Below are 25573 nucleotides of genomic sequence, written 5' to 3' on the forward strand. Positions count from 1 at the left end.
TACATTATTTACATCTAGTTGAAATAGGGGCGAAGACGAGTTGATTGCCAAGGAGGTAACCACATTGAACAGAGTTAAGCTTGGCTACAGGTGATAAAATCTCAAAGCAGTCCACTCCATACGTTTGAGTATAACCCTTTGTAACTAGCTGTGCCTTATATCTATCAATAAAACCATTTGGAAGATACTTAATAGTATAAAGCCATCGACATCTAATTGTCTGTTTTCTTGGAGGCAAGGGAGAGGTAAGGGAACTAACTCCTAGGTATTGTTCTTCTACAACGCCTGCATTTCTTCTATCAAAGCCTTAGTCCAGTTAAGGCTACTCATAGCTTCCTTCAAATTATGCGGGTAACAGAGGAGGATATGGAAGTTGCAAATGACGGGAAGGTGAAAGATAGTGATAAGAAACAAAATTGCTAATGGGATGCTTTTTGCACGTCTGGGGAGGCTTGTGTAAGGCAATGGGAAGATCATCAGGAGATGGGGAGCTTATTCCTGAACCACTGGCTGAAGTGGATGAAATGATGGGCCACTGATCAATAGAGGATTTAGTTTGTGGATGATACACAAGGATAGGCTTTGAAATAGATGGAGTAGGGGCTTCATCAAGACGAGATATGAAGGGGTATAGAGTTAAGATTGCACATGCTCCCCTTAACCGGTAAGAGGATTATGTAAATATTTCCCTTCATCAGCTGATACATTTCTTACAAGTCAGAGGTTCATAACATTTATATTGCTTTTGCAATCGAGAGTTCCCCGAGAAGATGCAATTCATCGCCTGTGGACTCAACTTACCATTACTACTGTCAAGAATTTTGAACAAAACGCGTGCAATTCTATTATGGGGATGCAAATGTTCAAAATGCGTGCGATTCTATTCTGGATGGAATGCAACTAATAAAAAATACATCAGTAAGCAAGGCATCATCCCAATATTGTTTCTGAAGATTCATACCAAGTAAGAGAGCATGGATGACGTCAAGAAGGTGACAATTCTTTCACTCAATGACACCATTTTGTTGAGGGGTTCATGGACATGGAGTACAAGATAAAACACCATGGTATTGCAAGAAGGACAAAAAAGCACGCGAGATATGCTCGCCCCATTGTCAGAGTGTAGAATTTTGATAGGACATTGAAATTAGGTAGCCACTTCATTATACAATACCTTAAACATATCAAACACTTCATGTGTAGATTTTAAAGATAAGCCTATATCATCTAGGTACAATCATCAATGAAAGTAATAAAGTATTTATATCCAAAAAGAGAGATAACAGGAGCAGGACCCCAAACATCGGAGTGCAGTAACTCAAATGGTTGGGTTTCCTCAGACAAACTAGGAGGAAAGACATTCCAATGATGTTCAGAGAACTCACAAGTTTCACAATATGAAGTAATACATAAATTGCAGGAAACAAAAGTTTTAACCTAGACAAGGATATGTGCCCTAAGTGGCAATGCCATCTAGATATTGACTCTCTATTTAAGGAAAAGCCACTATATGCCATCGCAGATGCATCATCCAGGACATAAATGCCTTCATGTTCACAACCTCCACCAATCATTTGCTTCGTTCGGAGGTCTTGAAACACACAGTGAGAATGGAAGAAGGTTACTAAACAATGCAATGATTTCGTGAGTCAACTAATAGATAATAGATTAAGGGAAAAGTTACAGACATGTAGAACTGATGACAAACGCATATAGAGAAAAAGCTTGATGGAACCCGTTCTAAATACAAGAGTTTTGTTTCCATCTGCAACAGTAACTAGCTAGAAGGAAGATAAGAACTAAACAAATGAGACCTAGTAGTCATGTGAGAGGTGGCTCTAGAGTCAATGACCCAAGGAGGAGAAGAGGACACGTCGAGAGTAGTACCTGACTGGGCTATCATGGCTCTGAAAGTGTCAGGAACATCACGAATATGAAGTCGCATCAATGTATTGTAGGCCTCACGAGACAAGAATTGAATCACTCAAGGAAGGCTTCACCACTGCAAGCTAAAGTGAAATCTTCTTAGAACTTGCGGAGGCACTATTGGCTACAAATACTTCAACCTAAGATGGACATCCAACAAGATCCCATCCTCTATCAACGAAGTGATTTGTGTCTCCACAATGTGTACAAAGATGTGGTTCATCACGTCCTTGTGCTTGTCCATTGCGGACTCAACTACCACGACCACCACGATCAGTGTCACGACCAAGGTATTCTGTATCGGTAATTGTGGCCGTAACGGTCACCACCATTACCAATTTGGGTATTGGCCATAACGATCGATATGGGAGCGTAACGACCATTGTAACCCCTGTAATGTTTGAATTATTTTTTTGCCCAAAAAGTTATGGAAAAATATCTAGAAAATACATAATAATGTAAACATTCCAATTATGTATTCATTTTTTTATTGTGAACTTGTTTATGGTAACGTAACGGTCCACTCTTTGGTAAGATTGTTGTATCGGGCAGTCCGGTGAATTTATGAACATGTTTATATGTCTCTAATGTTTACACATCACAATAAAGCATCAGAACTAGAAATTGGAAATAAAGGCATAAATACCACTTTTTTCTTCTGTTTTTTTTAAAAGGCCCTCAGAGCTTCTATTGCTCAAATCATATTAATCTACAATTTTAATCCTAAAAACTTTAGTAAGAGTTGGCCGAAATCTATTGTAGAATGATCTATGAGAATTTTTGGAATGGGAAAAGTGAAAAATTGAGGAGAAAGATGGATTTAAATAGAGAAAAGTTAATGTGGGGGCATTTTCACATCGGGCTCGAGTGGGGTGGCCAGTGGGATGCAGGGGCACACTCGGGGTGGGTGGCCTGTGGAACCCATGGATTTGGGGCCCGTGTGAGGCGGAACCCATGGATTTGGGGCCCACAAGGAGGGTTCGGCCAATGACATAACCCATGGATTTGGGGCCCGTGTTATAAGATAAAGGGATAAATTCCCCTTACTCTATCAGTTCGAGCTTTTAGAGCAAGTGGTTAATTGCCCTACATCAAATTGGTATTAGAGCAAGAGGTCTCATGTTTGAGACTCCTCACCGGGGTTGATAAATCAAGGGGCATTTTCACACCGGGCTCGAGTGGGGTGTGGCTTGTGGGATGCAAGGCACACTCGAGGTGGGTGGCCCGCGGAACCCATGGATTTGGGGCCCACAAGGAAGGTTCGACTGACGACCTAACCCATGGATTTGGGGCCTAGGCTATAAGATAAAGGGATTAATTCGCCATACTCTATCAGTTTAAGCTTTTAGAGCAAGTGGTTAATTGTCATGCATCAAAAGTGGTCGTTTTTCAACTGTTACGTCTCCTGTAATGGCCGATACGGTTCCAAAAAACCAACTGCCCTGTTTCACCCCCGTATCGCGTAGTGGTCACGACCATTACATATATGTATCGGTCTTTATGGCTGTATCGCAACGGATACGACATACCTTGGCCAGGATATTCCATATCGATAACGATGGTTGTAACTGTCACCACTGTTACCAATATGGGTATCGGTTGTAATGGCCGATATGGGCGTGTAATGACTGTTATGACCTTTGTGACGGTTCAAAAAAATTTTGCCTAAATTTTTTTGAAATAATATCTAGAAAATCTAGAATAATGTAAATATTCCAAAATTGTATTAATTTTTTGTTTTGAACATGTTTATGGTAGTGGAATGGTCAACTCTTTAGTGAGAGTGTTGTATTGGGTTATATGGTGAATTTATGAACATGGTTGTGTCTCTAATATTTTCACATCACAATCAAGCATTAGAAATAGAAATCGGAAAAAAATGCATGTATATCACTTTTTTGGATTTTTTGAAAAAATGGCCTTTGTAGCTTATTTTCACTCAAACCGCTTCAATCTACTATTTTAATCCTAAAAACTATAGTATGAGTGGTCGAAATCCGTTGTAGAGTGATTTAGGAAAGTTTTTGGAATGAGAAAAGTGGAAAATTGAGGAAAAAATGAATATATGTAAGAAAAAGAAGTCTTTCTTCGATCATTCCGGGGGTAACGGTCGTTATGCCTCGTAATGGCCTTTGTAACGGTCAATATGGTTCAAAAAAACCAAACTATCCCGTTTCACCCTTGTATCGCGTAATGGTCACGACTGTTACATACATGTATCGGCCTTAACGGCCGTATCGTAACGGATATGTAACACCTTGTCATCTACTCACTAGTTGCATATCCTTGGAACCAGGTAATTCCTCTCCTTTATCTGTTCCTTCTTCCTCTGAGGATGGTTATCCAATTGTCTTGCTAAAAGGGAAGCGTCAATGTACTTTGTGTCCTATGTTTAAGTTTGACTCATATGCAACCTTGTCTCCTTATTAATATTTATTGACTTCAATTTCTTCTGTTTCTTTGTCTTCTAGATTCCAAGAGGTAGTCTTTAATAAAGATGACACTTGAGAATTGGTAGAAGCCCGTGGGTTGTAAATGGGTTTTCACAGTAAAACACAAGGTAGGTGGTTCTATTGGAAGTTATGAAGCTAGGCTTGTTGCTAAGGGGTACACTTAGACATATAGGATTTACTACACGAAAGTGTTTGCACCTGTAGCCAAGATGAACTCCTTGTGAGTTCTACCATCCCTTGCACCAAACTTTTCTTGACTGTTGTATTTAGCTAGATGTGAAAATTACACGTCTCCATAGGGATATAAAGGAGGAAGTGTATATATCTTCTCCACCTGGTTTGTTCCTCAACAGTGAAGGGGAATTTTGTAGGTTGAAGAAATCTATTTATGGGCTCAATCAATCTCCTCAGACTTGGTTTGAGAGGTTCAGTCAGGCAGTTAAGAGGATTAGTTATTCCTAGAGTCACGCCAACCATACTCTTTTTTAGGTGACATGAATAGTTGATTACAGCTTTGATTGTGTATGTGGATGTATTGTGGTATCATGAAATGCTTTCTAGTAGATTCAAAACTAGAAGGAATTTTTGGCAAAAGAATATGAGATTAAGGATGTAGGAATTTTGAAAGATTTTCTAGGTAGGTATAGAGGTCGGTGGATCAAAGAAAGGTATCTTTATTTCTTAGAGAAAGTATACCTTGGACCTTTTAAAAGAGATTGATAGGCTAGGTTCTCGACCAGCAAGCACTCCTATTGATCTTAATCATAAGCAATGTTCGAAATATCGGTATCGCGCAATGTATCGCACCCTTGGGATATAGATACGTATCGGTTATTGCACATGATATATCGTTTGTAGCACATAATTTATTGCACTTTTTGGGAAACATGGGGAAATGGTTGAATTTTTCAATGAAACTTCAAGGATTATTAAAAAAAAGACTTTAATACACACTTTTTAATAATAAAATCTTAAAAAAGAAGTGCACATAATAGGTTTCCTTTGTATAGGGTCCTAAGCTATGCGTTGTTTGATTGAACTAAAACAACTATATTCAAATATGATGCATAATATTTATAAATGTATCAAGACATGTATGAAAACACAATTATTATTAGGGCAATAAAATTGTAACCGCTGATAAGTGGACACTTAATTGTTAAAATAAGACCATTAGACAATTATTATTATGTGGGCCCCACCTCAATGTGTGTGTGGTATATCTACACTATCCATCTTTCTTGCCAAACTCATTTTGGGGCATGGGCCCAAAAATGAAGCAGATCCAATTCTCAGGTGCACCACACCACAAGAAACAGTGGGCCTTAGGAAGTTTTTAATGGTGGACTGCACCACAAGAACCAGTGATTAATGACTATTGAAAACCTTTTACGGGCACAAAAGTTTTAGATCAAGCTGATATTGCTTTTTCTTTTCATCCAGATATGTATGAGCTTATCAATAGGTTGGATGTTCAATAAATATTATTGTGGACGCTAGGAAGCTTTTAATGGTGGAAGTTCAATGTTCACTTTTTCCAGTGGTGTGGTCTACCTGAAAGTTGTATAAACTTCATTTTTGGGATCATATACTAAAATAATATGGAAAAACATATGGATAGCGTGGATGTATAATACACCTATCGAGGTGGGCCCTACGGTCAGGGCCTCACCCACATCGCTGGTTCTGGGGTCTTACCCAAGTTGCGTTGTTCTGGTGGACCTAGATTTCTTGCGAAAGCAGGAAGTTCCTATGCTGGGATGCTAGGTGGGGTCTACCGTGATCATGGTGTGCCGTAAAGGCCGTTACAGGGCCGTAAAGGCCGTTATGTAAAGGTAATGGTGGTAAACGTTACATGTTACGCGGTCGTAATGGCCGTAACAACTGTTATGGAAAAAAAAAATGACTTATAATTGCCATTAACAGCACATTACGTCCCCTATAAAAGCCATAATAGCCCTGTAATGGTCTATTACGGGACAGATACAGGTTTTTCATACTTTTTATTCAACATTACAAGGCAGATACAAGTTTTTTGGGGGGTTTTTTCAATAACTAAATAAATAAGAGAGGCCGTTACGGGACCGTAACGGCCGTTACGGTGCCGTAACAACCGTTACGCCCTGTATCGTAAAGGTAACGGTAGTAGCCGTTACAACCACCATTACCGTTATGGAACACCTTGGCCGTGATGTTTGTGAGAAATCCAAACTGTCCATCCATTTTGTGAGCTCATTTTAGGACGTGACCAAAAATGAAGTGGATCCAAAACTTAAGTGGGCCGGACGAGAGGTAAAATCAAGGAAAGAGTTTGCTACCGTTTAAACCTTCCTGGGATCTACCTTGATGTTTATATGCCATCCAAACCATTTATAAGGTCATTCCTGTTCATCGTTATTCTATTACATAGTGTGCTGGCATGCCGGAATTGAATTTGTGGCTCCAATTCGAACCGAACAACAATGAACCCAAGCGCCAAGATAAGCAGACACGTAGTGTATGACTGAGATCTGAGGAGATCGGTTGCCTATTCGGCCACTCGTTAAATGTGTAAATTGAATCAGGCGATATTTAGAGGGTGGGGTTCGTCCTCTGATGATGGGTTACTCCTTTGCCTGCCAAACGAAAAGACTTTTCAATACAAAATTAAATGAAATGAGAAAGAAATCCTTACAGTCGGTCGCTGTGAACTAATGAAGGACACCTCTCCGATAATTGAACAAAGTCCAGCGTATGAGCGTAAACTCCCATTACAACTAAAGACTAGATTACTGCTACGGATTATGCTAAGGATTGTAAATCAGCAAGCTAAAAAGTAAAAGATTACACTAAGTAATGTAATTTACTCAACAGGAACAGTAAAAGATTACACTATGGAATGTAAATTGACTGATAAAAAGATAATTGAAAGATAAGTTTGGTTTGTTTGGGTTTGGTATAAGACGATTTATTCTGTTGAATTCCTATGCTATTTATAGCTTAATCGAGCCGTTCCTGATTCTTCCCACGTTTCGACGATTATTATAACCGTTATGCACTATTTGGCTTCTAGATGCTTCCCACTTTCTGCTTCATCTCTTCTTTCGCCACCTGTCATGCGACCATCTAAGCTTAGCTGTTACCCTTCTCGACTATTCTAGTGACACTCAGTGGCCACTGATATGTTATAATCCCACTTTTCGAGGATTCACTGTACATATTTGCAGAAAAATCCTCTGGTACACCATGCATATCTGTACAGATCACACGTATTTCACTTTGATTGGCCGAAACAGGATACGGGCGAAACGGGTACGAATAATTCCTACTCTGAATCTCTGATGAAGTGAAAACACGAAAAACTTAGCCTGATATGAAACTTTGTGGCCATACGGATGTTTCAAATGGTGGTCACTGAATCCCCACTGTTTCCTCTCGTGCGGCCCAGTTGAGTTTTGGATCCACTTCATTTTTGGTTGCATGTCCTAAAATGAACTCCCAAAATAGATGGACAGTGTGGATTTATCACAAACATTACAGTAGGCCCCACCTAGCATCCTAGCACAGGAACTTCCTGTGAAAGGCTTTTCACGGGAAATCTGCATCCTATGCCCAATCCACGCAGAATAATAATGTGGGTGGGACCTTGACTGTGGGCCCCACTATGATGTATGTGTTGTATCCACACCATCCATCCATTTGGAGAGATCATTCTAAGTTATGAGCCAAAGAATGACGCCCATCCAAAGCTCAAGTGGATCCCACCACAGAAAACAGTGGGGACAGTGATGAATACCGTTGAAACCTTCCTAGGGCCCACCATGATGTTTATTTGAGATCCAACCTGTTCATAAGGTCACACAAACCTGGATGAAGGGAAAAAACAAATATAAGCTTGATTGAAAACTTCAATGGCCCTTAAGAATTTTTCAACGTTAGACAATCAATTCACACTGTTAACTGTAGTATGGTCCATCTAAGATTTGGATCTACTTCATTTTTGGGATTATGCCCTAAAATGAGCTTTCAAAATGGATGGACGATATGGATGTAAGGCATATAATGGGCCCTACAGTTAGGGATACACTGAGTGAAAACGAGGATCCCCCAAATCGTGCCTGAGTTGGGTTACTCCCCAGTCCACGTTGACGAAGTGGATGGGACCTTGACCATGGTCTACCACCACGATGTATGTGTTATATCCACACTGTCCAATCATTTGGAGAGATCATTTTAGGGCATGAGCCAAAGAATGAGGTTGATCCTAAGCTCAAGTGGACCCCACCACAGAAAACGGTGGGGACAGTGACTCTCATCGTTGAAATTTAAAACTTTTCTAGGGCCCACCATGATGTTTATTTGAGATGGATGAAGGGAAAACACAAATATCAATGTGATCAAAAACATATATGGCCCTCAAGAAGTTCTTAATGGTAAGCGTTCATTCCCCACTACTTTCTGTGATGGGTCCATTTGAGCTTTGGATGTGCCTCATTCTTTGTCTCATGACCTAAATTGATCTCTCCAAACTGATGGGCAGAATGAATATAAAATATATACATCAAGGTGGGTCCCATTGTAAGGGACGTACAGTCTTAAATGCAACCGAAGTTGCACCGAATCCACTCCCTTGTAAGGAGGACGCCCGACTCTGTTTGGAAGACGAAACCCACTTGTCTTCTTATCCATTAAAGCCACTTGCTTGCTACCGGAAGCCCCTATGAATATGTTCAATAGGCCGAAAATTTCACCCGGATTTCATCCTTTTTAAAAATCCCTTCCCAAATCCCCTAAACCTCGATATAAATTTGATTTTTTTTAAAGCAATTCTGATGTAGACATCAAGCCCTTCAAAGTTTATCATAGACGAAGGCAGCCGACAAATACATCTTTATGGCTCGATGATGGTTCATGGCACAACTAAATGATGATTTTGAAGATTTGATTACATTCACAACTTAAGGATGATTTTGAAGACCTTACACGTGTCCTTGGATCAATTGAAGGCCCCACATTGGGAGGACACGTGTAGGATGAGTTAGAAGACTGATCTGTTACATGTGATTTTTATTTTTATTTTTTAATATTTTTTAGAAGGCTTTGTTCTGCACTTTTTTTTTTTTTTTTTTACTTTTGTTATAGGGGTATTTTAGTAATTTTCTTTTAAATCTGAATTTTATAAATAGGGTGCTTTCTGCCCTAAACGGAATGATTTTTTTTTTATTTTTTATTTTTTAATGAAAGCTTGGTGCCTCCTTCCCCTTTCTCTCTGTGGTAAGTTCTTCTCCTCCCCTAATTTCTTTTCTTCTCCTAACTTTTATTTCTAGCCCTCCAACCTTCTTCTTCTCTTTCCAAGCCTAGTCCTTTTTTTTGGCTGCTATTGACCCTGAAAATCTGAGAATTGATTAGAACCCTCTCTCAAATTTTCCAGCCATCCTTATTCCAGAAATCCTTTGATTTCCTGGACTAGAGAAGCTGCCTTGATTGTCGGATTAAAACCATGCAAGATTGGGAGGTCCCATCCCTCGCCGAATCCAATCCACACATGATTTGAATACGGTACCGCAGGATTGTGATGATGGTCTGCAACCATTGCATGTTCTCTTTATTATTATCTTTATGATGATGTGGAATGTGAACATTTTAATTGATTTGCTTAGTTTATTTCCTTGAATCATTTTTGTGCTCACACATGCATTCTAGTTAGACCGTCCTACGTCAAATTTGGTATCAAAGCTTTAGGTTTTGCATGGTTTTTGTTAGATCGAGTTATCTGAACTTAGGATCATCCGTTTTCTCATCTAGGATTGTCTAGATAATTCCAGATCTACGTCCCACAAAAATTGCAAACCTGATTTTTCAGATTCACAGTCCTACGAGATATAAATCTGAATTTCTAGATTTGTGTTTTCATTCTAGTTAAATTTGAAAATCTGCAGCATTCATACATCATATAGAAATAGGATCATACATCCATATTGAGGTCTTTTCGAACCTTGAGAGTTTTTGGTGTATGCTTACTAGAAGGGGTAAAGGTTTTGGCCAACACCCTATCATGAGTAATGAGCAATTAAGCGACCACCTCGCTCAATTACTCTAAAAGATAACTGCCATAGAGACATCCAACAAAAATATCAAATGGAAACTGACCGTCACCGAGGCTAGACTTGAGTGATTAGAGGCATCCCAAAGGGAAAACCCCACTGTTGTGGGAGATGTGCAGTTGCAAGCAGGTGGTGTTGGTGAGGGGCCAGCCCCAAGACAAACTCCCACCAATGGCGGGCATGTGGGTAGAGAACGGGCATATTAGGACTGCTTTGATCATGATGAGAGGGCCATAAAGAATGTCAAGATTTATGGCCCGAGCTTTGATGGTCGCTTTGACCCCAAGGTATTCATTAATTAGTTAGCTGACATGGACCACTATTTTGAGTGGCATGAGATGTCAGAGAACCAACAAGTGCGGTTTGCCAAAATGAAGCTTGTGAGGTAAGCAGCGATGTATTGGACCAATAATGAGTGTAGGATTGAACGGGTGGGAGGAGCTCCCGTTACCCAATGGAGTGAGATGAAAACTATGTTAAGAGAGAAGTACCTCCCTATCTCTTATCGCCAGAAGCCCCTGGAACAATGACAATCTTTACGCCAAGGATCTATGTCTGTCACGGAATACATCGCAAAAATTGAGGAATTTATGGTGCGGTGTAACAATGAGGAAGACCCTCTAGTAATGCTCATGCGTTTCAAGATGGGCCTTCGATCGGATCTTCAACGTGAGCTTTGGGCTCGTCCCATGACAGATTTGGACAATTTGTACCAAGTGATGTAGGAATTAGAGCAGTATCTGAAGACTCCTCTCACAAGACGGTTCGATTCCCAATACTCTAATGTTAGGACTGGTTCTCAGGGAATTAGACCCAACATTGGTAATCAACTCAGGGTGCATGCGAATGTTCCGCCTAAGCCTAGGGATGACAAGGGAAAAGGAGTCCTTGGTGCTGATCCAAGTGGAGGACAGAATGTGCGATGTTACGAATGTGGAAATGTTGGCCATTTTGCAACTCAGTGTCCCACTAAGAGCAAAGGAAAAGCCTTGGTTATAGGCGATTCCCAGGATAACGAGTATGATTAGGGCAACTCTGAAGTCGAAGAATATCAGCCCATAGGATCATTGAGTGATGAGGATGAGGTGGGTGATGATGCCGCATTAGCAGTTGTTAGGTGTGCTATAGCCCAGACTAGAAGTAGTGTTGACTAGCATTGCAACACTATTTTCTACACGATCGCGAAGTGTGGCGAGAAAAATTGTAAGGTGATAGTGGACAGTGAGAGTTGCTAGAATGTAATTTCCACTAGCACCTTAGGCCATCTAAAGTTAAAGGCCACCCCTCATCCTAACTCGTACAAAGTCTCATGGGTAGACAAGACTTCCCTTCCTATCACCCATCGATGTCTTATACTCATCGAGTTCGGGTCTTATAAGGAGTCTCTGTGGTGTGATGTGTTGCCCATGGATGTAGGTCACATCATCCTAGGCAGACCGTAGCTATTTGATAATGACGTCACAATCTACGGCCGTTCTAATGCGTGTACCTTCATGCATAATGGCAAGAAGATCAAAATTAATCCTATGCCACCACAAAACACTGCACAGAAGAAAGGTGAGAAGGCTAGTGAGCCTAAAGAAGTGAGGAAATCCACACCCAAGTCTCTCCACATCATTGCAACTAAAGAGTTTGAAAGAGAGACTGAGGAGGATTTTACGGTGTATGCCTTAGTGGCTAGAGAGGCTACACTAGAGGTACCAGTAGGGTTACCCCACGAGGTAGCCCCGGTCTTAAGAGTACAGAGATGTATTCCCTAAGGATTTGCCGGATGAGTTGCCACTCATGAGGGACATCCAACATGCCATTGATCTTGTCCCTGGGTCAACTCTACCAAATCTTCCTCACTATAGGATGAACCCTGCAGAGCATGCAAAATTGTAGAAGCAGGTAGATGAGCTCTTGTGAAAGGGTTTCATCCAAGAGAGCATGAACCCGTGTGCCGTACCCGCTTTACTGACACTTAAGAAAGACGATACTTGGCGCATGTGTGTGGACAGTAGAGCCATCAACAAAATCCACGGTCAAGTATATGTTTCCCATACCTAGGCTTCATGTTAGACATGATGGCTAAATCTACCATTTTTTCCAAAATAGATCTCAAGAGTGGGTATCACCAAATCTGTATACGCCCCGGTGATGAATGGAAGACAACTTTCAAGACGAAGGATGGGCTATATGAGTGGTTGGTCATGCCTTTTGACTTGACTAACACACTCAACACTTTCATGCGGGTGATGACCCAGGTCTTGAGACCGTTCATGGGAAAATTCTTAGAGGTGTACTTCGACGATATCTTGATCTATAACTAGGGGTGTACACGAACTGAGCTAACTCGGTTAGCTCGCTCGACTCGAAAAAGCTCGATTTGACTCGGTTCGAAGCTGAGTTCGAGCCGAATCGAGCTAATTTTTTGAGCTCGAAAATGAGTTCGAGCAGGCCCCAGCTTGACTCGACTCGACTCGGATCGAATCCAGCTCAAATCCAGCTTGAATCGAACTCGGATCGAACCAGTTCGGTGACACAGTTACTTTGCCATTGATGTTGCTCACCAACTGTTTGATAAAATGACTCAACGAAATGTGGTTGGTGGCAAGGAAGGTATGTACATGAAACAAATACCCTTTTTCTCTTTGTTTTTCTTGGTTTTTATGTTGCTTCAAAGGTGTTTGATAAAATACCTGTAAAACCATTGCTTCTGTTTGTAAAACAATGGGATTTTGAAGTTGTAGTTCAGGTGTTTGTGGAAATACCTAAATGGCAAACTCGGCTTGATCTTGGCTCGAACTTGGCTCGAGCTGGCCCGAGCTGCTGACCGAACTGAGCCAAGCTGGCCAGTCAGGCTCGAGGACCGAGCCGAGTCGAGTTCGAGTTGAGGTCAGCTAGTGGCCGAGCCGAGTCGAGCTGAGGCCAGCTCGACTCGGTTCGACTCGATGTACACCCCTATCTATAACACCACTAGGGAATCACACCTTGAACATTTGCAGTTGGTCTGTAGCGTCCTTAGGGCAGAGAAATTATACGCTAACCTTAAGAAATGTTCGTTCATGTCCAGTTAGGTTGGGTTCTTAGGGTTTTAACTAAGGGAGTTATTAAGTCAAAATTAATATATGTTCTTAGCAAGCTATGCATGATAGATATCTATGCACAACTTGAGGGAGAGTGTCGAGAAGTGTTTAGAAAGGGCCTCTTTTGTAATATGAGCTAAGAGTATGGGCTTCTCTACATTTTTTTTGAAGTTCCTTTTATATAAATAGAAAAGGGGGCTGGAATGCAAGGAGCTTTTTTCCTTTCCTCCAAACATTCTCTTTTGTTCTTCTTTCTCCTTCTCTTCTTCTTTTCTTATTTATTCCTCTTTTCAACTATCTATTTGGCCTCCTCATTCTGCTCTAATCCGACTCCCCTCCATCCTAGATTTTCGTACTATTTCGTTGCCTCCACTTATATTAGTTTTTTTTTTTCTTTTCTTTTATTTAGTGGATAATTTCATTAGAAAAGCCAACAATGAAAGGATAAAAGGATACAACATAATACAAAGAAACACACCAGCACTAGCTCAAAAAAAACATCTGAAGAGCCTGGCTCCATGCAAACAAACTATCCTATTAAGAATGTAGCAAATTGACAGTTCCATGGCAGAAGCCCCAGCTTTTGCTAGTATAGCTGCTTTAGAGTTGTCAGATCTTGGCAAATGAGAAAGTTCGACCAATAACTCATTCGAATTTCCATGGCATGCGACCAACTCTCAACCACATGATTACCAATTTCGAGTCCCCTTTGAAGATCAAAGGGAATAAAGGATGAAGCCGAGGCTTGACCCCTTGTGCAACTACAGCGACTTCAGCCACATTGGATTCACAATGACCTGCTGGGCTGGTGAACTCTAGGATGGATCGACCCGCACTATCCAAAATCACATCTCCGATTTTGGCAGGGCTTGAGTTTCTAATGAGCACCCATTGAAATTCAGCTTGAAATAGCCCGTGGCTGTAGTCTGCCATCTCTAGGTTGGATCCAAGGTGTTCCGTATCCAGTACGATACGCCTATAAAGGCCGATACGTATAGGTAATGGCCATGACCGTTACGCGATACAAGGGTGAAACGGGGCAATTGGTTTTTTAGGACCGTATCGGCCGTTACAGTGGCCATAAAGGCTATTACGAGGCATAACAACCGTTACTCTTGTAATGGTTGAAAAAAAGCCACTTTTTTTTTTTTCTATTTAAATCAAAATTTCTTCTCATTTTCTCACTTTTCTCATTCCAAAAACTCTCTTAGGTCATTTTACAACAGATTTTGACCTTTCTTACTATAGTTTTTAATATTAAAACCATAGATTGAAGTGATTTGAGCGAATAGAAGCTCCAAGGATCATTTTTTTAATTGAAAAGGTCGTATTTATGCTTTTTCTGATTTCTAGTTCTAGTGCTTGATTGTGATGTGTTAACATTAGAGACATAATCATGTTCACAAATTCACTAGACAACCCGATACAACACTCTCACCAAAGAGTGGATCGTTACACTGCCATAAACATGTTCAAAACAAAAAATGAACATATATTTGGAATATTTACATTATTCTGGATTTTCTAGATATTTTTTCAGAATTTTTTGGGCAAAAGAAAATTTTCAACTGTTACGAAGGTTTTAACGGTCGTTACACTCCCGTATTGGCCGTTACGGCCGATACCCGTATCAGTAACGGTGGTGACCGTTACAGCCACTGTTACTGATACGGGATACCTTGGTTGGATCACGCTTCAGAGATCTGCAAGCTAAGAACCCTCCACATTACCATCAAAAGAGTGACAGTGAATACCTCAATGATTTATTGGCAGCTGAGGCCCACCGCCCAGCAGATGGTCAAGCAACTGATCCTCACTGATCTAGATTTGCCTTGAAAGATCCGCCTACTTCCTTCCAACCAAATGCACCACATGGCGGATTTGGCAAAAGAAACCCAAAGCTTTTTACCAGCATACCCCCAAGCACAGAGTCCACCACTGTCTCAATGCTCCCCCCAGAATCGGAAATCATCCAAGCCTGCCTGATTTTTAAGCAGATTCTGTTCCATATCCTGCAAGAAAAAGCAGATTGGAGATGTTCTGTGTTTCTTCAGTCATTTCATAGTCACATCTACTGTCAGAATTTTGTTTATGCATGCCTCCTATCAGAAAACACTTAACCTTCAGTGGAACATTGATCATCCAGACAACCTATGTCCAGGGAATTCTTAAAATTTCGCCTGCTATCGGGGTCGATGCATGAATCTGACAGAAAAATACCTATTCGGCTTGAAAGTCCATAATCAAGCGCTGGCCTTCTGGCGATTAACACATCGTTCAGCATCCGAAGTAATGATACTACTCTGCATCCATTTCTTCTTCCCTGAGATTCCTCCTGAAAGTTTGAATCCGCACCAGTGACGACCCCTCCCACTGATAGAACTGTGAGACATTAACCTTTCCATATTTCGAGGCCAGCCTAGACAGGTGCATAGTGACAAACTCGTTCTTGGCAATTTTTGGCCCAGAAATTTCTCAGGAGTTTTTCAAATTGAGGTTTTTCTCAGGTTGCTATCGGGAAAATCTTGCCAAAAATAAGTTTATTTAAAAAATATTTATTCTACATTAACATATAAGATTATAAGAAATTCTTAAACGTTTGTACTATTTTTCCAGTTAATGTCTTGATAACATTGCATTAAAAATGGAATATTTTAAGATCAACGATATTTTGAAAATATCATGATATTCTTGCAATAGTATCGTTTAGTGTATTTAACGCCATGTTGTCAAAATCTTGGCGATATTTGTCACACTGCACAGGTGATGGAATCAAGCAGCTAAAGGGCCACCTTTCATATTAGCTGTTGATGTGTGTTTTTTTCCCCCCTTTCAATCTTTTATTTCAACACATTGAGATTAACTTCTTGGATGTGTTTCGACTTTCATATTTGATGCAAGTCGAAATCAGTAGTCTAATATTGAAAAGCAATGGTGCATATGTATCCAGCCAAAGCCTAAAATAGATTATACATTGAAAGCTGTTGGAGGAAGCTTGACTGCGATTCCTGGACTTTCAGATATGATTGATGTAAGTTTTAGCTTATTGTCAAATCTTTTCTTGATCTTTTTTGGTTCTATTTCTATATTCAAGAGACAGATGTTACTTTCATCATATATTTTCTAATAATTTTGCCACGTAACATTTCCCTTCGGTAGGATACTGTAGAGTCAATTATCACAGATATGCTGCAGTGGCCCCATAGGATTGTTGTTCCGATTGGGGGTGTACCTGTGGATACAAGGTAAGCACGAAATGTCTTTTCTGTTTTTGTTTCTCTCTCTCTTTCTATCCGCCTTTTGTTATTGAATTATTATGTATTTGATTTGAGGCTAACATGGCTTTATGCTGTATGCACAATGTTATTTTGTTGCAACTAATCCAAAAATTTATTTTGTATGCTAATTACCATTGTAGTAGTAGTGACCATAAGAAGCATATGGGTCATTTGTTCGTAGTCTCAGGTATGATGCAGATTTGTTTGTTCTTGCTGCCCTTGGTACAGTAAGTCTTTGTTCTTGAATACTTTTTCTTAAAGTAGTAAAAAAGGAAACTTGTTAGGATTTATAAACCAACTGTTACTCTAAAATAGATTCATGAATGGTATAATAATAGTATAATACTATAGCACATTAAATGATCTAGAAAGATGCAGTGGTGTATAGAGCAAAATACTAGTATCACCATGTTAGGACTTTTGTACATGTCTTGCCTTTGGATTGGGATATTCTCTAGCAGGATATGCATATTTTATTGAATATTTGGATCTTATAAGTTATACTAGTCATAGATGCCCTGACTAAATTTTTGAATGTAGTACTGAATACGTCTTACAATGAGTTCCAACTAATGCCAAAGACTTTTTAGGCATTGAGGAGCCCCCAGTTTAAGGGCTGTGAATGGGAAAACATTTTGCATATTTGGGGGGATCCAATTCTTTCTGCAATTTAGGAAGAAGTGGGATGACTCGTCATCATCCACCGTCCTTACCTCTGTTTTTGTTTGGTGCTAATAAAATTTTCCTTTGCCATTAAAGCAAGCGATGTTAAGATATAGCCATATGGGAACATATCTAAGTATGCGTTTGGCCATATCTAACGATATGATATAAGCCTAATACGAACCTAAAACCCCCAAGAGAGGATCTCTCAAGGAGCTCAGGTGCACCCCCCCTATCTCTAATTTTATGAAGCATCATATCAATCATGTTGGAGAGAGGTCATGGCTGAAGAGCTACAAGCTCTTGAGAGAAATCAATCATCCCTGGGAGTTGGTTCTTTTACAGGAACAATGCTAATATGTTCACCATATTAGGACTTATGTACACAATGCCATTTTGGATTGTGGAGTCCTCTCTAGCACATGGAATAAGGTTATGTGCATTCTCATTATGAGAAGGGGTCATTCGAGCATATGTAAATAGATACTATGTTTACATATGGATCCCTACATCATTACATTCCATTTAGGATTAGTAATAGGCGTAATCGAACCCGCTTTTTACATATCTATCGTTGTTTAGGTACCATATTAACTTCTTTGGATTTCGATTGAATCAAAAAATAGGTTTGATTGTACATCCTTTTGATATACGTAAGGTATCCTCCGAATAATTCAAATCGAAGCAATTTGATGTGTGACTGGGGCCTATATGACATGACTGATCAATAGAAATACTCCAACACTCCACGTTTATCAAACTAGATAAACATTTCAATTTCTTTGATTTTGAATTTTTTGAATTTTTTTTTCTTTTTGAATTACAAATGCAAAATATTACATTTGAAATAATTAGAAATTGCTCTGGCATGTCCAGACTATGGCTCTAGAGCCTGGTTTAGAGAGGAGGCTGATATCTAGTGGGCGGCTGGCCATTTAAACTCTTGCCAATCTACCATTTAAATGTTGTCTCCAAATTGCTGGGGAGTCTTTGATGATGACAATGGCTTTTTATGTTTTTTACTATATTATTATCCCAATTTCATGTTGTTGAAGGATTCCTTAGGAATGTTCTATAGTTGTTTTCATTGCAAATATTTCGATTCTAAGATGGTTTTGCAGGAAAATGACATTAGCAGATTAGACTTCATTTCATAGAATGAAATCATTTCAGTTCAAATTGATCAAATCCAAGTTTCAAACCTAGTTAATCAAATTCTTACTCATGGGCTGATGTGGGAGTAGGTCAAGTCTTTCTAGTGATCTTGGCAAATCTTTTTTTGGTTCTAAAATCAGAAACAAAGATGATATAGTTTTGAGTATAAGAATTAAGAACCTAGGTTTTCTATCCAAGCATGGTTATAAATATCAGTATTGTATTAGCTGATATGGACATATCATATCCTTATTGGCACAATACATTACCTGATACGGGTACGTATCAGCCCTTGTTGGAAAAAAAGATATTGTACTGGCCCGATACGGCCTGTATCGGCATTGATATCCTGTACCCTTGTCGGTCCGACCAATATAGGCTTAAATACCCCCAACCGCCCCCCTTTTTAAAAATTTCCCCTTCTCCTTAACGGAATTTTTTCAATGAGGGATTGTTTAAGGCCTATTTCGGACCAGATCTATGACAATTTTGAAGATCGAAACTAGGTATTGAAGGATTGAAGGTCCGGTAGTCGATTTGGAAAATTAGAAAATGGAATTAAAAAAAAAAATAGAAAAAGGTTAAAAAAAAAGTTTTTGTTTGTTTGTTTGTTGTTACTAGAATAAAATCAAATGAACACTATAACACTAAATCGATCAAATCGTGCTTGATTTGTTTTCAATTTGGTGGTTTTCTCCATTTTTATTTTATTTTTTATTTACGTTGGAATTTTCTGAAAATTGAAGTTTATTATATAAAAAAAAATTTCTACTCTTTGTTGTAATGATGCATGAATAATCTTTTAATACTATGGATCTACAGATTTTCACACATGCATTGATTAAATAAAATTTTCAACTTTTTTTTTCGTATTTTCGTGTTAATTTTTTGGGCATTTTATGAAATTTTTATTGTTTTTTAAAATAATTTTAGGGAAATGAATGATAGATTTAGGTAAATCTATATTTGTTTTGCACATAGATTTACAATTTGCTACTGGATTTAAATTATTTTTGTATTTTTGGGCAATGTTTCAGGCATTTTTGAATTCCCTTTCTTTTTCTTTTTCCCAAGATTTCTTTAGGGGAACGAAGATCTATGTTGTTTATCTATGTTTAAACAACATAGATCTAAGTTCTTTGAACATAGATTTGCATTTTATTTGCTATATATATATATATATATATATATATATATATATATATATATATATATATATATATATATATATATATATATATAGGAATGCTCAGCTGCACACCAATTCTCACGAGTTATCGTGAGAACTTTTTGAGAACTCATTTCCTGTGATATGAACCCAAAATCCAAACCTTCCACCTGATGTAGCACCCCATAAAACCCCCAGGGCCCAACCTTTACCCTGATCCAAAACTCTAGTGGGCCATGTCAATAGGAAATAGTTTCCTCCCTTGACTTGCCTCTCTCTTTCGTCGTGGCCCACCAAAGTTTTGTATCAGGGTGAAAGTTGGGCCCTAGGGGTTTCATGGGGTGCTACATTAGGTTGACAGTTCAGATTTTGGGCTCATATCACCGAAAATGAGTTCTCAAAAAGTTCTCATGAGAACTAGCGAGAATTGGTGTGCAGCTGAGCATGTGTGTGTGTGTGTGTGTGTGTGTGTGTGTGTTTGAAATAGCGGTAGCGTGATGTGTAACGCTCAACCCTCTATAGTGTGTAGCGTTATGCGTAGCGCTCAGCCCTCTATAGCATGTAGCGTAAATACATAGCGTAAGCTACGCAATACTTCTTTTTTTAATTTAAAAAATAGGACATATAATAAATAGTGGAAAAAAAATATAAAAATGCCTAAAAGATGATTCATTTTATCAATTATAAGCATGTTCAAACAATTTATTAGTTATCATTTATCAAAAGCCAATCCACATTTATAAGCCAAATCAAATAATTATCACATCAACAACTTTCTAAGCAAACCACTTTAATTAATAATGTCTAATTGAAACCACATCACAATTATGAGAAGAAATAAAAATCCCATAGGTTAAAAGTATCAAGTACAATACAAGTGTCACATTCCTCAACATTAGATACAAAGAAAACAATAAAAAAGTAATAAAAAAATAAAATAGTAAAAAAATACATTGTAGCTTTCCCTATGTAGTTGTAGTATACGCTATGACCCCTGTAGCGTACGCTACGGGGGATTTACGCTATTTAGGACGCTACAGCCACGCTACGGGAGCTATTTATGAGGTCGACCTCATGGTAACTTCCCATGAGGTCAAGCTGTGTGGGCTCCACCGTGATGTGTGTCGAACATCAACACCGTACATTTGATGGGTCCCCTTTACGTTATGGGATATCCCAAAAATCAGCTATATACAGAACTCAGGTGGGCCATGCCATCTAAAACCATGTGAAGACATGCCTACAATATATAAAAGCACTTGGTGGGGCCCACCTAAGTTTTGGATGCGGCTGAAACTTGGTATGACCCCTCATCCATGTAGGACACACACAGTGGATGGGCTAGATTTGTGAACCATATCTCGGTGGAACCAATAAATGATTATGTAGATTTTAATGGGAGGTAACCCCTCTCAACTATTGTATATAGCATGGCTCACCTAAGTCACAGATTGACTTGATTTTTAAGCCCATGGCCCACCATGGAATGGCGCATCTGACTGATGGGGTAGATGTTCGACACACATCACAGTGGGCCCACACAGCTCGACCTCATCACAAATGTCCCTTAATTGGATGGAGTGGTTTGGGCTGTAAGGGAGTTGTGATTTAGGAACCTTGATTTTTTATACACACACACACACACACACACACACACACACACGCACGCACGCACGCACTAGTACAGAGTTAATGTAAATTAATGATATAGTTACTAACACCATTGAAATCGAGGTTCCTAAATCACAACTCCCTTACGGCCCAAACCACTCCATCCAATTAAGGGACATTTGTGATCAAGATAGCTATTTTTATGGACCTGAACTTGCATTTCTATTCTCTTAATGGTGGTTAAGTTCTAATGTACCTTTATATCTAGGAGAGATGCTCCAGTGCTCTCGGAGCACCATAAGTTATATTGTTCCTAGTTGCATTGGGACACTTGGCTAGCCCAATCCTTTGATCTAGACTGTTCATTAGGTTTAGTACACATTTCATGCACTAGTAGGCAAATATCAGGCCGATCTGTCAAACATAAACCATTTGATCAATCGTCTTCAATATGGATAGCCAAGAAAATTACCCAAAAATAGGTCTAATCAACAGATTGATCCATCTATTTGATAGGGCCTATCTTGGATTTCTTATGATTCTAAAGAGTCACTTTCATTAGGCAATCGTAACCATACCATACATGGCTGCAAAAATGGAGGGCTGTAGAAAGTAAGGCTAGATTTATTATTATTATTATTTTTTTTTAAAAGAGGATTGGATTGTCCAATCAGTATGATTTTTGTAAGATAGCCTACAAAATGTGTCCTGGACTTCATGGACAGTTCAGATCAATTGAATGGACTGTCCAAGTGAACCAATGCACCTAGGAGCACTGTAACTTAACTGTCCATGTGAACCAATGCACCTAGGAGCTATAACTTATAGTGGTCTGAGAGAACTGGAGCATTTCTCTATATCTAGAATGTAGAGATTTGTACTTTGATTTGTGCAATATATATATATATATATATATATATATATATATATATATATAAAATACTATTCGTGTGGTATACTGGAGTGACCCACATGATTCACCCATAGTGTCCCATGTATTGGAGGAAGTGGCGTACTGTGTACCTGTTACTGTACCACGATCTTGGTAACCTTGGTGGATGTGCTAATTATAGCAAGGATTGACAGGTTTGACTGACATAAACCTGGATCTGATCTGATTATTATTGGATCCTAGTTCCTAGACATGCATCTGACCAAATGGACCCCATATCTGGATCCATTCCAGATCCAAGTCAGAACAGGTCGAATGCGCCGGTTGACTTAACTCATCAAAATACCTAGGATCAACCTCAGTTCACAACCACTTGATCTTCACATCTTTGTGCTGTTCTCCTGCTTTGTTCCAGTCTTCTTTCAAGTGTCACTCAATGATTAGGTGTTTAGAAAAGATGTGCAACAGAGTTTCTGCATCTCTTAATAACATTTATAAGGTGATCTTCCTTCATCACACTTGAAAGATACTTGCAATGCATTGCTAAATACCCTTTTAGCACCTTTGGTTTCATGTCTCTGTCTCTATGGCAACGATAATAAGAACGGCAACATTACCTTCCTAACTATAACTCCTTTGAAAATTAGTTCTCAGAAGATACAGTTTTGTTCTGCACTTACTCAGAAGTACTTTGAAGCACTTGGACATTCATTATGGTTTGTGGTTTGTTCATCATCATTGTTATCATTAAAGCCTTATCCCAACTAATTGGGGTCAGCTATGCCAATCCCATTATGCCATTCATCAGGATTCTTGATAATGTGGTTTCTTTGTGACAGCGCTTATAAATACTTGTACTCTGATATTCTTCCAAACTGATATTCTTGTACTCTGTGCACCCTGTCATGTCCTGTAGTATTTTCTGTGAACAAATTGAAAGTTGCATCACCACTACTGAAGAATTCTTATAACCTACCATCATTTTCCATGCATGCTAGAGTTAATTCCTTTTCATTTAGATCTATTGAAAGCAAGTCCACTCCAGATAACTTCTGGATGAGATCAGTAAATGTTGAAAATCAAGTTTCCTATATCCCATCAAAATGAAAAATTATCATAATATGTAATCTGTACTTTAAGATCACTATGTTAGTTGCTCCATGAGAGCATCATGATAACGAACAGATTGTTTTTTGAAGTTTGATTTGTAACTTTTGCTGCCTGGGATCTGGTGGCTGCCCTATTCATCTTGTATCATGACTGCTTTTTATCTTCCATGAAACAGAAGCTGTCTTTCTTCTCTCACAGTGTTCCTTGTTGACCATATTTGTCCTAGCATAATGCATTTTAGCACTGTAAAAATCATAGTGACCAATCATATAGATGTTCCAATGTACCTTATGAGATTTTAAACTAGTCTATTGCTTGTTTATTGTGCAGTGATTTAGAGCACAAGCCACAGGGAAAGCTTTCCGTGACTGCAGTTAAAGCAAATGCATTGAAAAACATGGAAATGATTGGCAAATCTGATCCCTATGTGGTTGTGTATATTCGACCAATAATGAAGGTTAAAACAAAAACAATTGAGAACAATCTCAATCCCGTGTGGAATGAAACATTTGAGTTGATTGTTGAAGACAAGGAAACACAGTCACTTATCCTTGAGGTCTTGATCTACCCTACACTTATTCCAGTTATTTAGGGAATTACTGTGTTTTTAATCCATTATTTCACAGTCTAGGCTGAATAGTATGACGTGGTGCTTCTTGACTTCTACCTCCTTTATATTTTTACCATTTTATCTTCATGTGCTGAAAAATGTGTTGTTGTGAAGTTGTATAGCATCGTGTGGATTTAATTAGCAGTAGATGAATTGATATGGCAGCTTAGTTCCTAAAGCCCACCACTAGCGATGGCAGTTATATGGGTAGCAGCAAGGACACTGGTTTTTGAATACCTGGTGGATTGTAGACCCGTTTCAATCAAATTGGGTACACTGATTTGCATGACAATATAGAAAATCTCCAATAGCCTAATTTCATGTGTACCACTTACTAGTTATTTGCTATATTTGTACGTTTATTTGTGTAAGTTTTTACTATGATGAATGTATTGTTTGCACATTAGATTATTTGTGCTTAACACCCCTTGCCTTTTTCCAAGTTACATAATATAATGGTACCAACATATAATTGTTAAAGAAAGAGTCATCTTGTGATGACAATAAAGTAGTCACTTTAGTATTCCGTGGCAGTTAGATGGATTTCCCATAATCCAATTTGATGCTCTCAAATGGACTCCCCGGTGGCTTATTTCCATAACAGCACGTCTTAGTGTTGAGCAGGATTATGGCTCCTCGTTTCAGATGTTGATAATTTTCACCATCCAACTGGAGCAAAAACCTAACTTACAAAATGAATATAGATAGTCCATATGTTCTTGATCATTCATTAGAACATGTTTAAATCTTCATTTGGATGTTGTGAATTGCATTTGCATATTCATGTTTGCACTTATACGTCCACATCGTGTTTTTATCGTAGATATGTGGAAGTGTTGTTCTCCTCTCTCAATATGTAGAGGGTGTTTTGGTAAATTTCTATCATGTAGCTAATATCAGCGTTGCAGAGGATTTAGGTAATTTGCACTTTCTTTTTTATTAAAATGATTCATAGTTTAACAAATGCCTATGACTTAAATAAGATTCTTCCTAGATAAAATACTTGTGAAAGACCATGTTATAGTTTGACCCATCTTCTATATAGTAGCTTAAAGCCATTTAACAAGCTGTGTTGGGATTAATATTTTAGGTCTTGAGATTTGAGTTGGCTTGCCTTTTTAAGGTGTCAATCAACACTGACTGAGTTTCACTTCTTGAAAAGAAAAAGGAAAGGAAAGAAAGCACTATGAAGGAGTTTCTTTAAGGGCATGGGGACGAACACTTTGGAAGGTTTAACTAAGATTCAGTGTGATTCTTGTTCATCTCTTGGCTAGTGTTGTTCAATGGTGCAATCTGATTTTTCAAGCCCTGTCTTATGTTTAAGACTGATTTTTGTGTTAGTTATTTTCCAGTCCAGGTCGAAAATTATGTTATTTAATTCTCTGATGAAGACAAGGAAGTACTATAAATTTCAAAGTGTGCCCATGGCTCTTATAAAATATTGGAAATTATTCTTTTTACTGAATAATGTTTTATTGATAAAAGTGATTAAGCACAGATCACTCAATTAAATTTGAGCGGGCCTAAACTAATTCTCCAGTAGACATCCTCCTACT

The 25573-nt window shown here is 38.8% G+C and overlaps 1 protein-coding gene across 1 annotated transcript in view; it reads left to right on the forward strand.

The window, feature by feature from the left end:
* The window catches only part of LOC131229275 (calcium-dependent lipid-binding protein), a 92378-nt gene that overhangs the window by 28904 nt on the left and 37901 nt on the right, over nucleotides 1-25573 (forward strand). Inside the window, exons 7-9 of the mRNA XM_058225178.1 lie at nucleotides 16481-16561; nucleotides 16690-16775; nucleotides 23738-23963. Coding sequence (XP_058081161.1) covers nucleotides 16481-16561; nucleotides 16690-16775; nucleotides 23738-23963 — 393 coding nt within the window. The remainder of the gene's footprint in view (nucleotides 1-16480; nucleotides 16562-16689; nucleotides 16776-23737; nucleotides 23964-25573) is intronic.

The sequence above is a fragment of the Magnolia sinica genome, chromosome 16, assembly GCF_029962835.1.
Source record: "Magnolia sinica isolate HGM2019 chromosome 16, MsV1, whole genome shotgun sequence".
In the NCBI taxonomy this organism is placed as follows: domain Eukaryota; kingdom Viridiplantae; phylum Streptophyta; class Magnoliopsida; order Magnoliales; family Magnoliaceae; genus Magnolia; species Magnolia sinica.